Source organism: Manihot esculenta, chromosome 15, assembly GCF_001659605.2.
Source record: "Manihot esculenta cultivar AM560-2 chromosome 15, M.esculenta_v8, whole genome shotgun sequence".
Taxonomy (NCBI): domain Eukaryota; kingdom Viridiplantae; phylum Streptophyta; class Magnoliopsida; order Malpighiales; family Euphorbiaceae; genus Manihot; species Manihot esculenta.
In genome coordinates this window covers 3,010,519-3,025,232 of record NC_035175.2, presented here as the reverse complement: position 1 = coordinate 3,025,232, position 14,714 = coordinate 3,010,519, and the positions used below count along the sequence as shown (strand labels likewise).

The window sequence follows — 14,714 nt, the reverse complement described above, 5'->3', positions numbered from 1 at the left end:
AAGGCAAATATCCTGATTCATCATTTTGCACAATTCAATCATTTGTATAAATCATATATTTCAATGTGAGTGAGTACTTATTTTACTTACTACGTTTAAAATCCATAATAATTTTTAGAGTTTTAAACTCAATTTAAAACACACAGAATAAAAAATAAAAAATTATTTATTCAAATAAAACACGAGCTTAAAGAGCTATAATTGATCAATCTAAATAGTGAAAATAATTGATTTTCAATTTTTACATTTTAATGTTTAAAATGCTTTAAAACAATTTCAACGAAAACTGTTTTATTAATATAAAAAATTAAGTATTTTTAAATCTTGAACATGTGAAAGGTCCAGGTCTCACTTGTGGGTTATGCGTTGCGTTGCGTTCCGTTTAGGTTCTCGAGTTGATTAGGAATGTTACTACGTCGTTTTACGCCACTCTCCCTCTCTTTTCTTAGTACAAGAAAAACAGAAGCGGAAAGAAAAACATAATTCTGAGTGACCGTAGCAACTTCCACTCGGACGTCTGCTTCATCGCCATGGTATGTGGGACAACACCATCACCTCCTCCAACAAGCATTTTCTCTCTTTCTCCTTTCAATTTCAGTAACTCTTGTTTTTTTTTTGGAAAAAAGAAACCGGCAGGATTACTTGAAGACGGTAGTGCCATCACAGCTTGTCACAGAGCAAGGGTCCAATCTTGTTGTCATTAACCCTGGTACTATTGCTATCATTACTAGCTGTACTACTTGGTTTTATATCATGGCTCTTTTAATTTACCAATTAGAATTTTGGTTGCTATTCCCCATTAGAATTTTATCTCCAACACAATGAAATTGGATTTTTCTGTTTTGGTGGTGATGCTCAGGGTCTGCAAATGTCAGAATAGGCCTAGCACACCAGGACACTCCCTTTAATATACCTCACTGCATTTCTCGTTATACCAATCAGTTTCCCAAACTTAATGTTAAAGATCAGGTTTAACATCTTTCTTCTTCTTTTTCTTTATGGTTAAACAAATATTTCCTGGATGTTTACTTAATAATTCTCCACCACCCTGCTCCTCCTCCTCCAGACGCTGAATTCTCAGGTCACAACAGCTAAGCACATGGATCGTGAGAAGGCACATGTTATTGTGGGTCCTATAATTCTAGATGTTTGTACAAACGTATGTTGTACACTGAGTATGGTTGCTTACTTTTGTGCCTTTTTTCCCCTTGTCTTGAAGATTGCTTCGTTACTGAAGATCCCTTTTCTGGATGAAGAGGTTGTAAAGCAAACAATTCTTTTCCACGTAAGGTGTGCCCAAATGATTTCTTCTGCATTTTTCACGCAATTTAGATTTTGCTTATGTCATATTGTAGGATTAGAAACAGTGCTTCTTGTTTGTTATTTTTATCATAAAATAAACTCATCCAATTTTTTTGCTTAATGAATTTGTGAAATTTATGAGCAATTCTTAGTTTGTCACTCGTGTGGGATTTGATATCTTGGTGTGAACTCCTATCCATGGGTCATGGAGGAACTGTTGATGACTTAATGTACTATTTTTGGATGAACCCTTGTGCCTCAATACCACATCCTCCTGAAGTATAGTTTTCTTTGCTTTCCTCACCATTTGTTAACTCTACTCTTTTTAAGGATGCCTCATTCTCTTGTAATCATAGAAAGTAATCATTTCCGCGCTTTTCTTTTAGTATTCCTCTTGCCCTAAAAGGCTAAAACATGTATTTGTAGTCAAAATCTTAGAACAGATTGTTAGTAGCTACAAGTTAAAAGGACAAGGGAGTGCATACTGCATACACGCAGCTGGGCAACTACTTTGTAATTGCTGATACTTATAAAACCTTTGAGGTTATTTTGCAGATGGGACACGTCGATAGATATGCTGCAAAGAGTGGCAGGAAAGATATAGCTTTTACATGGGCTAATGTATATGAGCCAGAAACGCACTCTTCATTGGCATCGGGTAATAAACAAATTTTGATCTTGCTATTGCAGTTGGTGGCACCTATTCAAGCTTGTCTTTCTGTTTCCTTCAGAATTCTTATCAAATGATGTTTTTATCTAGTGTTATTTCTTAGTTATTTTTGTTGTGACCTAAATTTTCCTGCAATCATGTTTGTGATAGCTTTGGTTATCAGTACTTTAGGCCTAATGAGTTAGGAATTGCATTAGAGCGTCGCACTGGTGGGGCCATATAAGCGATGCCAAGATTAGGGTCTGAAACTCTGAATTTCTAGTTGACAGAACTGAAAATATTTGATAATATTTTCCATATTCATTGCAAGATTTATAACATGGGTAATTTAAATTTATGCAAGTGTGGTGAAGTATGTTGCACATACTGATAGGCATGTTTGATGAGTAGGCAGACTAGTTTTAGATAGTTTAGCATACAGCGTAGGTGGTATCAATTGGTGGACTTGGTGTGACCAAACCTGGGGTCCATATTCCATGCTTTGAGCAACTAGGGGTCATTCAGACTGTCTGACAGGGTGAAACAGAGGGAAGCTGAGTATATCATAACATCCCTTAAAAAGAGAGCTCTTTTGTGATTGTGATAATATTTCCTTTAAAATGTATTCTTTTGATTTATAGATCGTACTCCTGTGTTTTATATGCTTTTTTCCCAGACTGCAGTCATTTTGCTTTGCTAGATATTTCCTGAGCTGATAATTTCCAATTACAGATTTCACCTTGGATTTATTGTTGCATGCCTAACTGGTGCATATTCCTTGTGCAGAAAGACCGACAAATGACAGTCAGATTGGTGAGTCCTTGGAGAAGCATGAACATACAGATGCTAAGGAGCCAAGTAAAAGTGAGCGTAAATACAGAGGTTTCATTTGTGGCGAGGAAGGACTAAGAATATCCCCCACTGAGCCATATTGCTTACACTGCCCTATTCGCAGAGGACACTTGAACATTTCACAACATTATCCCATGCAGCAGGTGCGGTCCTCCTGTTGATTAACTTCCTTGCACACAACACAGACGTCGCTACTGCTGATGATTAATAATTTCATGCATGTGTATCTTTTCACTAGGAGAAGAAAGGTATACCAGTTCTACCATATGCAGACATATGGTGTTACTGCTGTGTTTTGACAGTGAAAATTTTGCTGTTGATATCTTATTAGGAATTGCCTCAATCATCCTGATATGGTTCAGGCATAAAATAGATTCTGTTATGTTCTGAGGTTTTAGCTGATACGTATAATGAGATCCCATTTTCTGATTTTTTATAATTATTTTTTTTAATAATGAGACTCCATTTTCTGATTTTTTATAATTATTTTTTTAATAATGAGACTCCATTTTCTGATTTTTTATAATTATTCTTTTTATTTCTTAGGTGCTTGAAGACCTTCATGCTATTTGGGTTTGGATATTGGTAGAGAAATTGCATATCCCTCACTCTGAAAGAAGCTTGTATGCTGCCATACTTGTTTTGTCAGAAACATTTGACAATCGTGGTAATTACATGTTGATACCTTTTTAATCTAAATTCAAGACTTTCCTCCACAAAAGAAAAGGAAAAAGAAAAAAAAGCGGGGGGGGGGGGAAGGGGAGGGAAGAAAAAGACAAAAATAAGAAGAAATTGATATCTAATTTTTGTTAGTGGTTGTTGCAAGTAATTAACACTGTGTTCTGGAATGCGACATTATGGAATATCAATCTTGTATTTCCTTTTCATTGCACATCAGAATGCCATTAACGCTCCTATTCTTATTTGATAATATGTTCTGTATTTGGTTATCTTGTTGCTGTATAAAATGTTTAAGGATCTTATTCTTATGCCTTCTTGGTTCTGGTTATACAGTATAGATATATGTGGAAAATGGCTCGATGCCAGTCATTCATAATTTTATTATAGATATTTCCTTTCCTTAATGATTCAATGGCTGATTTTTAATTTTTTTTGATGCTAACATGTGAATGTAGTTCATGCGGTGAAAAAAGTTTCATTATGTAAGCATTACATGGCTTTTTACATCACATGCACATTTTTAGTATTTCTGTTGATTTTGGAATAATGCAAGCATAATGGATGGGGTCTTTTTATTTTACTTTTCCCTCTCACCATATCAAATTAGTTTCTTCCTTCTCTGAACATGAAGTCATTCTGTAGTGTAGTCATCAATTTTCTTGTTGAATAATATTCTAATTTATTAAAAAATATTGCTTTCTATTTTCTTTACTTTCAATAATACTCTTTAATTTAACTTACCTTTGCCACCATTACTGAGAATACAAAGACCGCCCATGTATAATTTCTTTTGTGACACTTAAAGCCATGAAGATCTTTTTAACTACATCTTGTTTTGAAGTCCCTCCATAATTTGAGCTTTTTCAGTTGCCCCCACTGGCTTGCATTTCAATGCTTTTGTTAAATTTGGGTCAGACCTAACTCATCCCAAAAGCTAGCTCAAGGAGAGGATTGCCTATGGCTCATATAAGGGGCACATTCCCTTTCCACAACCGACGTGGGATTCAACACACTCCCTCACGCCTAAGATTTTTATTGGTGCGTGACACATTTGTGGGAGGCCCAACATCGGACGGGGAGGCTCTGATACCATGTTAAATTTGGGTCAGGCCTAACTCAAGCTCAAGGGGGGAGGATTGCCTATAGCTCATGTAAGGGGCACATTACCCTTTCCACAACCGATGTGGGATTCAACACTTTCCATCTAAATTCTTTAGATCATCATGTCTTAAACAACGGAATATACTATCCACCATAATTAGAAAAAAAAACCGAAATTTCTTTGAAATTCTAAATTTTGTTTTAAAATAAGTAATACTAAATGAAAATTTTGCAAATGGAACTGCCTCGTTTGTGAACAACAAGAAGCTAATTCTGTTTTCCTCCCCTAAAAGAGCCTACCAATTCTTATCATCTCGATATTCTGAATTTTCCCTCTGAAAATATATAGTAGCTCTTAAGATATATTTTCAGTTTCTGGTGTTGCAACTTTTCATTGTAATCCATATTTGATACCTGTGCTCATATATATATTTCTTTTGCTTGTGTTTATGTGTCTATTGTTGTTTTCCAGTCTTAGATTATTTCATGTTTATTTTGAGAGTAAGAACAGAAATACTAATACATGGCATGTGAGATGAGAATGGTGCAATATTAAATTTTCCCCATTCACTGCTGTAGGTGGTTTTTGTTATTGATTTGTTTAGTTTTGTCATATATGCTCCTCTTATGTTTATGTCATGTATGCTCCTCTTATATGATGATCTTCTGAGATGATTGTCAGAAGGCCTTGCTGCAGTTTTTGGGAATGGGTTATCAACAGCTTGTGTTGTAAATGTTGGTGCTCAGGTGACATCTGTCATTTGCATTGAAGTAATTGCTTTTATATAGTAAATTCTGACTTCTAAATCATCCAGATTTTTCTTGATATTTTTGTTATAGCTGTTAGTGTCATATTAACATGGCAATGCTTAAAGTACGATGTCAAAGCAACTCTTATGAGAATTAACTAATTTCAACTTTGGTGTTCAGGATGGAGTAGCTCTACCTAATACAGAAAAGACTTTGCCCTTTGGTGGAGAGGTGTGGATTTAGTTTCCATCTTCATATTCATTACTGAACCAATGAACCTGTTTCTAAGCTTCATTCCCAAGTAAATTTTTGTAACTTGAATTCATCTGTGGCCTTAATGGATGTTTTTATGTTTTCCTATGCTTGCAGTTAATATATATTATAGTAGAAGATAAAATGGACCCCTTGACCTCAATTGATAAGTGTGATATGAAATAAAGTATGGAATACATTGCTTTACCACATTCTAAATTACCCATGGCAGGGTGGAATAAACTTTGGGAATGTGTTCATTATGATATTTTTTACTCAATGACTTCTACACTGTACTTGAATTGGCTATTACTTCTAGGCTAAAATTTTATTACATGGAATTTGAGCCTTTTTCTTTTTCAAAGTGGGCAATGTTTTGTAACCTTAAAAGTATTCCTTTTAGCCTTTTGCTTGTGCAGTTTCTGCTGATAACCACTATTAAGTTATTATTAACTTTGAAGACTTTTCTTGATGATAGTTGCTCTCAAGCTATGATATTGCTGACAAAAGTTAATTTTAGGGAAAATCAAAGAAAAATTAATGATACATTAGTGGATTGCTTGAAAGAGAATGTAAATATTAATTTTCCATCACGAGATGGATTTGGACAACTGCGTTAAAGTGATGCCTAAGAATTTCCCAAGCGAAGGGTAAGGAAAAGAGGCTTACCCTTAAGAAAATCTAGGGGATTTCCTCTTACTTAATGATGCTGAATTACTTATCTGCGTTAGAAATGTTCACTTATCTGCTAGGTTTAAGAAGTCTATTCAGAATAATTTTGCTTAATGTCTCCATAAAAAATGAAAATCATCATGAACTATATTTTCTAGCATTTGCATAAGTTGCTTATTCAAGTCCTCTATTTGTGTAAACACATTCTTTTTTCTTACTATCTCATCCTGAAAGATTTTTTTCCTTGAACTTTTTTCTGTGTTGGTTTGCTTAGAGTAGTTGAATTAGTATGTGATAGGCGGTTGTCGAAGCCGTCAAAAATAAACCTATTCTCAATCAACAAAATAATTTGCAGATAGTGGCAATAGGGTCGAACCACAGGGAATTGACACTAAAGACCTTCCTAATAATGACTAGGTCAAGTAAATAACAAATAATTAAAAGAGGGGGGTTTTGTGTTGAAGATGTACTAAAGCTAATTAACAATAGCAAGCAAATAATTTAAAGATGAGTAAATCAATAAGAGAAAAGTTTCTAGTTGAAGTATGGATCTTATTTCAGATTGTTTAGAATTGATCATTGATTCTTTAACACTCCTATTTATACCAATAAATTAGTTTAGGATGTGGAAGACGCTTCTCACAATCCAAATTCCTCCTTAGTTTTAGTTTGATTAGGAAACGTTCGCTAATCAAATCACTAGTTAACAAGTTGTCAAGGAACGTCCTTGGGGCCTTTGGCATTGAACAACTGTTAACTGCATTAAGACTTAGAGAAACCTAATTCTAACCTTACCAACCGCGTGGTCAAGTTTAGATTATGCAACTTGATTAAATGTGTGTTTAAATAATCTAAGCAATTACGGACCTAAACCATTCAAACAATTTGTTACTCAAGCAATTTAAAAGCAATGGGCCTTTATTGATTCTAAAAGCAAAGTAACAATTATAGAAAGATCAAATTGCATAAATATTGGAAATAAATAGAAGTTTAACAATGGAGATTTAAATCTCCCAATTCATCACAAAATATGAAATTCACCAACTTCAACTAGAAAAGAAAGGAGTTTAGCCACTCATGGTGGACTAAATACACAAAAAGACTAAAAGAAAAGAAAAAGGAAGAGCTGCAGAGTTTCTGGCGATAGGAAGAGGAGGCTCAATAGCTGATCAGAAGCTCCCTCTGCTGGTTTGGAGGCTCTCCTTTTATAGCTGAAGAATTCCATCCATCTAGGGTTTCAAAATCCCTTTTTGATTTGGTGTTTGACTCCTCTTTTGATGTTGAATTTAATTGCAATTGGAATTTCTTGGATGAGAAGCTCTTTCGTGGCTCTTGGTTTTATGTTGGTAGTGATTGGGTTGGAATTGGACTTCTGAAAATTCGGATTTCTGTTTTCTGCCCAATTTCCCGCTCTTCTGTCAGTTTCTGCTGTCAAAGTGATTTGCCCGGTGATTTGCCCGGTGATTTGAGTGTTTTGGGAAAATCACTGACCCAATCACTTTTCTGTGAGTCAGTCCAGTTTTTTTGCTCTCTGTCTTCTGCGAGTGATTTGGCCAGTGTCTTCGAGTGTCTTGGGCAAATCACTTGCCCATATCACTTCTGCCTGTTGCCTCCAGGTTTCTGCTGTCTAAGTGATTTGCCTGGTGATTTGAGTGTTTTGGGCAAATCACTGACCCAATCACTTTTCTGTCAATTTTCTGCACTTTTTCTCCAATTTTCCAATTTCTTCATTTTCTGTAAAAACAAGATAAAAACCATAAATTAAACTAAAAAATGTGTAAATAAACAATAATAATTATGATAAAAATGTGGCTAAATTATGCTTGATCAGTATGCTTCCTCAGGATATATCCAGATGCCTACTCTGGACTCAAAGGCATCATCAGACATGGCCCCAAATTCCAACTGACATTGTGACAAAGCCTATTGATCTGCTGATGCTCAACAGAGTAAGGGAGTTCTATTGTGAGATCAAGGTGACCTTTTCTCCTCTTCCCTCGTAACCTCTCTGTGAATTGATACACTACAGAAAGCATATTAGAGTTATTTTATGAAGTTATTTTGTCTCCATGGTTGCTTTTAGAAGAGAAGTCTTTGTTTTATTCCTGCCCTCCCAGAAATGTTTGGCAGCTCAGACCATTCTAATTAGAATGGGGTCCTGGGGATAAGTATCAGCAACAATGCAGAACTAATTACAACCCTACCATAAACAGAATTTTGATAAAGGGCATATGGTTTATGATGCAATACTGAAAGAAGTTTTGATAAATAAATTTAGCAAAAAGAGGTAACTGAAAAAGTTAGCCCATGGTTGGACTTATGGCTATCGAGAATTATGATATTATGTGATTGTGATTAGGAAAAAAGATGATAATGATTATGGCCTAAAGTTACGGGATGCAATGGTTAGAAGGAAAAGCCATGTTTGGTGTATTGGACATAGATGCTCAACTGACTACTTAACCATGATGCAAAGGTAGCAATTGTCAATTTCAAATTTTACGTTTCTGATGATTTGATGGGATAAAGAAAGAGTAATGCAGAGTGAAACAAATTATCAACTTCAAAGATAAACATAGGTTAGAAGCTTATTCAACAATATAAGATGTTTGGAAGCACAACTCAACTGCATAACAGGTTTATTCTTGATAAGAGAAGTAGACTAAAAAATTTTATACAAGTTCAGTGACATGACAGGGCTGAATAAAACAAAACATCTCTTCATAACAGTGATGTATTTGCACCAAATTGTTAGAGCCTCTCCCAAAACCCTTGTCTTAACATTGATAATGATGATCAAGACCTTTACTATTGAACTGGATAGTGACCCCTCTATAGGTAGCGTTACTGACAGGAACTCTTTGAACTGTGTCTCGTTTTTTTTCTGTAATTTACTTTTATGTACAGGAGGGAGAGGTTGATGCTGTAGCTGTAATACATTCTTATGAGGGGGTTGCACCTTCTGGATCTCATAAAACTAGGCTAACTGCTCTTAATGTATGTCTATTATGAGGGAAACTGTGTATAATATTCTCTTCTTAAAGGATGTTTAGCTGAGGAGAACTGTGTTATTGATGGTTCTAGCAAACAGGTACTGCCTATAGGTCTGTTCTATTCAGTGCTTTTGGTTCCAGATGTGTATCCTCCACCACCTCGTTCCTGGTAGGAACATTATTAAGTTTTCGAGTTTTCTTGCTTTACGCAAGCTTTCTTTCCTATATCAGTGAAACAATAGTTACTAGTAATTAGAAATTACTGCATTTGATACTACACGTCACCAGGTTCCATGACTACGAGGATATGCTGGAAAATACATAGCATATTGATTACCCTAGAAGACCTGATATAGCAGATGGTCTATTTACTGGCGTTAATGTTGGATTATCCATGTGGGATAGCTATCTGGTTTTCCCTTCTAAGCCTAAGAAAGAAGAGAAAGTTGGTGTTGCAGAGGCTATCACCAGTAGCATCCTTTCAACAGGTAAATTCACATGTAATTCCTCTACTTTCGTATCTTGAGCTGTTGATACTTAAAAAGGTTTGTGTTTTCTGTTGGCAGGTCGTATAGACCTCAAGAGAAAATTGTTTTGTAGCATACAATTGGTAAGTTCTATTTCAGATTGTATGTGTTAAATTTGGGTCAGGCCTAACTCACCCCAAAAGCTAACTCAAGGGAGAGGAGTGTCTATGGCTCATATAAGGGACACATTATCCCTTTCCACAACCGATGTGGGATTCAACACATCCCCTCACGCCCAGAATTTTTTACTGGTGCGTGACATATTTATGGGAGGCCCAACATCGGTGGGAGGCTCTGATACCATGTTAAATTTGGGGCAGACCTAACTCACCCCAAAAGCTAGCTCAAGGGGAGGAGTGTCTATGGCCTATATAAGGGGCATATTACCCCTTTTCCACAACCGATGTGGGATTCAACAGTATGCATGAGGTAATAAATGCTCACATTTCTTTTAGACCGGAAGATTGATGTAGGTTTGTGTTTTTAGATCGGTGGAATGGCTTTGGCACCTGGTCTGAGTCCTGCAGTAGAGGAGAGGTCGGTCCCATTTTAATCTTAGAAGTAGAGCATGTATTTGTCTGAGTGGTGCTGTGATCATGAACTTTGTATCTGTTGTGCCAAGAATAACATCTTTCAAGATTGTCCAGAATAAGTCCAATGAGGGGGAAATTTTTACATCAGACACTCATTCCTTTGGCTTGGTTATTGGAAAAACTCTAGTTATCGGGTTTCCCCCCATCCCCACCAAACCCAAAAACAAAAGAAGAAGAAAACCATTTACGAGCATCATTTGGCTTATACTTTTCCGAGTGAATAGCTTAGGTTATTGAATTTGTTTTTCCATCTCATGGAATACACCTTAACAACTGGCTTGCCCTTCTTCGTGTTTTCCTTTGTTATTGCAGAGTTTTACATGAAATCCCCTCCAATGAAGCAATTGATACAGTTGAGGTTAGTTTACAATATATGTTTATGTTGTTGATTTCCTTGTATAAACTACAAGGTTATACATGTATAGAAAATGAAGCACCTTTGCCCTTGCCACTTGTATTTGTTACAAATAATAGTGATAAATAATTTAGTTTATCTAGTGGCTAAATGGATGGACAAAAAATTGCACATAAATGCTCTCATGTCTACCGATCATAGATTATATTTCTATAGGTCATTTTTAATATCTTTTAGATTCTTATGACAAAATTTCAAGGGGTTGTTTATTTGCAGTTAGGTGATTGATTCACCAATAATTTTATCTTTATTTAATAACTAAAGGTTATTTTGTGGTAAATTAGTATTACAGTTGGAGTCAACTTTGGACTGCTAGTTCACTTGCAGAAATATGAGTTTAGCTTTTGGAATTTAGGGTTTAGGTTTAGGGTTTAGGCTATTTCACTTGCAGAATTATGATGTTATCTTGTTGATGGCTCACAAAAATGGAGGAATTTGAAGATACTGTGAGTAGTGCTATACATTATTTAGTTTTCTATGTTGTGATACCAGACGTTGATATTACCTGGCTTTCACTTACAGGTTCTGCAGTCAAGAACAAATCAAACCTTTGTGTCCTGGAAAGGTGGAGCTGTAAGTCCTCACTTGCTACCTTTGTGTTTACATCTTTTCTTTATCTTGTAACTAGTTTCTTATGCATGTTTGGCCTTCATGATGTGAATATTTTATGTGAAGAATGTTCTCCTTGAGAGAAGGCAACAAAGAAAATCTCATTATTTGTGCATGTGATTTATTATATCTTCTTTATTTTATATCATAGACAGGTTAGTCAGCTTATGATGTTACTCAGCTATTCCTTGTTGCTATATGTATCACATTGTATTTTTTTATATATCTTTATCGTGATGTATTTTGTAAGACAAGTACATGTTGGGTAGGTTCAAAGGATCATAGTTTGTAGTTCAGAGTTATGTGGAGTGAATACTTGACATTCCATTACATTTTACCTTAACGCACCAATTTTCTGGCTTTATACCCTTCGGTCAAGTGGGCAATGTTGCTTAGTCTGTATATTAGGACCTTCATATGGTTCAACTGGGTCATGCTTTTGATGACAGCTTACTGTTTGCTGATGGATTGTCATGCATTTTATGCCCCGTGTTATTGATGCCAGATCCTTGGAATTCTTGATTTCGGTCGGGATGCTTGGATACAGAGGGAGGATTGGATTCGCAATGGGATTCACATTGGGAGTGGCAGAAAATATAATGATTCTTACTATCTTCAAGCCAAGCAATGTGTTATATAAATTCTTAAAGGAGAGGAACGAATGCTCTGATTTAGAATTAGCAACTGTGGGTAAGGCAAAATCTAATTCTACTGGAGAATCAAACTTTATGGAAGTTGATTGTTGAGTAATTCTTGAGGGAAACATAAATTATCATTTTAGAAGGCCCTGTGTTTCTTTTGAGCAGGTGAAAGTGCGTTAGCATTGACATTTTACCTTATGAAGCACAAGTGTGTTGCATTCTCTCCTTTAAGATTGAAGAGACTTGCATATTTACACTTGAGGTGACGAGGAATCGTTTGGCTTCTTATTTGTGCAGCTGCTGAATGGCAGGTTTGTTCATATCCTTGTTGTAGAAGACCTAATGGCTGAGCTTATTGATCCTAATTGCAAAGAATACCATCAAACATGTGAAGCCTACGTACTGCTTGCGAGATCATTTGTAATTGTAGAGAAAATAAGCTTCCATTTCTGTTTTTTTTTTCCCCTCATATGTGCCACAGCTTTAGAAAACTTGGGTTTGAACGTCTAACAAAATATTTGGCCTTACTGTATGAAGAGTTTATGGTAGATGAACGTGTTAAACTGAAACTGTAAGATGCTTTTGAGAATTGAAAATAAGAATACATTTTTCCGCCTATAATCCTCGGTAACGCAGAAATTTATCTGGCGTGAACAGACATTGTAGGCCTGAAGGTGGAACTATTGATTAATGATCTACCTAAGAAACCAGAACATTAAAGATATTAACAGATGCTAGTTCTCCACTAAGATTTTTCAACCAGAGCAATTGATAAGGAACTAGCATGGGGAGGATAACAAGCTTTTAGGCTTTCATCTTAGGTAGCAAAAGCCAAGCAAGTGTTCATGGTTCTCATACCCATAGGGATGCATATGGAGCAGAAATAAAATTCCCACATCGGGAAGCAGCAAGAGAGAGGGTGCAAAGTGTTCCATATATATCAGGCTTGAGTTGGATTTCGCAAATTAAAAGGGTCGGTTGGCTAATTATGCCGCACTCGCCCTCGTCCGGTGAGTGCCGTATGGCAATCAAGACATATGGCCGACATAATTTGTGGAAACTTATAGGGTTGGCTCGCACGGCCGACCCTCTTAACCATTATTCTTAAATTTGAAAATCGACATAACGCCAGATCTAGGGATTGGAATTACAATTTTGAGAATACATCTAGAGTCTTCTTTATTGAAACAAACAGTATCACATGCCAAGTGTTCCAATCCCTTTTTCCTTTATTTCTTGGTTAAAGTTTAGCTACAATTTTTCCTTCCTCCAATCCCAGCACCCCACATAGGTCTGGGTATAGGCTCGTTCTTATTTCTTTGTAAGTGTCGCCCTTCCATTTACTTGATGCCAACTCCTCCGCCAGGCGCATCGCAGCCGCAGCCAAGCTTCCTTCACTATCGTACGCAGCATCTACGATCCCCATCCTCACCGCTTCCTCCCCTTTCAACTTGGCACCTCTCAGGAGGACATCCCGTCGAGCGGAAACAGCGTGGAGTTTAGCTCGAAAAGCTGCAGCGAAATAATCCGGCAACGGAAGCCCTATGTCAATCTCGCTCATATATAATACGCCTTTATCACTCCTAATCAGGATGTAGTCGTGGCTTAAAGCCAACAAAAATCCAGCGGCGGCGGCGTGGCCCTGGACGGCTGCCACCGTGGGCATAGGGAGGGATATCATCTCGGCCACGACCGGCTTGAAGGAGACGACCATGTGATGGAGGCGTTCCATGGCTTTAGAACTGGATCCAGCGGCTTGAGCCCAGGCGAGATCGAAACCATTGGAGAAGAACCTGCCTTGGGATGTGGTGATAAGAACTGAGCCGCGAGTGGCCTTGGATTTTACTTCGCGGAGAGCCGATAAGACGGAATCGATGAGAGAAGGGCTCAGACGATGCTCACCGTCACCGATGAATGTCAAAATGAAGATATTGCCTTGCTTCTCTAACGTGCACATGATGAGTTATCTCGGCGACGGATGAGATGAGAGGTCAAATATCTTTTTGATGTGTGTGGAGCATGACTTAAATAGGACATTCATTGCTTTATCTATATATTTTATTATTGTGTTATGGAGACCACTTTATTAGTAATAAATCACAGGGAAGATAAATAATTCATTTTTTATAATGACATTATTTCATGATTATTTTGTCTTTGTCTTTGTGACTTTCATGAATTCATCTCATTATTTTAAAAATTAAATAAATCAATTCATAATATATATGTTCATCAAAATATGAGGTTTTCCGTCTAAATTTTCTGTTAATAAGCTATTTTTCATAATGTAATGAAAAACTAATAAATTATTCCACTAAATTATCCTCAGATCTTCAACGCTCATTTCTCTTTTTTTTTTTTTTTTTTTTTTTTTTTTTTTTTTTTTCCTTCCGCGATTAGTATTACAACGGGTAACCATAGAATTTTCTCTTCAAGGAAAGTTTTAATTCAAAAGAGTAAAAAAAAAAAATCCTGCAAAATAAGTGAAAACTCAGTGGAAATCTTCTTTCTTCTATGCGGAGATTGGAAATTGAATCTAGTGAAAAATTAATAATAAAAAACCACGTCGTATTTTTTGTTTAAAAAACAAAAATCTAAGCTACATTTTTAGGCCGTGTTATGAAAGATTAGAAGGGCTTTTAAAAAAAAAAAAAGAAAGAGAAAGAAAGGGCACATT

The 14,714-nt window shown here is 36.3% G+C and overlaps 1 protein-coding gene, 1 non-coding gene and 1 pseudogene across 2 annotated transcripts; 2 read left to right on the top strand and 1 right to left on the bottom strand.

Moving 5' to 3' along the window:
• Nucleotides 1–387: 387 nt before the first annotated feature.
• LOC110601734 lies at nucleotides 388–13,132 on the top strand (annotated as a pseudogene).
• On the top strand, nucleotides 13,004–13,131 carry LOC122722027. Its single transcript, XR_006348878.1, has one exon. It is a non-coding gene; the product is annotated as a U11 spliceosomal RNA (small nuclear RNA).
• LOC110601730 (enoyl-CoA delta isomerase 2, peroxisomal) lies at nucleotides 13,088–14,078 on the bottom strand. Its single transcript, XM_021738994.2, has one exon. It carries the CDS (start codon nucleotides 13,992–13,994, stop codon nucleotides 13,278–13,280), a length of 717 nt encoding a protein of 238 aa, XP_021594686.1. The 5' UTR covers nucleotides 13,995–14,078; the 3' UTR covers nucleotides 13,088–13,277.
• Between the last annotated feature and the right edge of the window lie 636 nt (nucleotides 14,079–14,714).

Excerpts from the sequence above, each read along its gene's own strand:
- LOC110601730 (XM_021738994.2), bottom strand. The coding sequence starts at position 13,994 with ATGTGCACGTTAGAGAAGCAAGGCAATATCTTCATTTTGACATTCATC.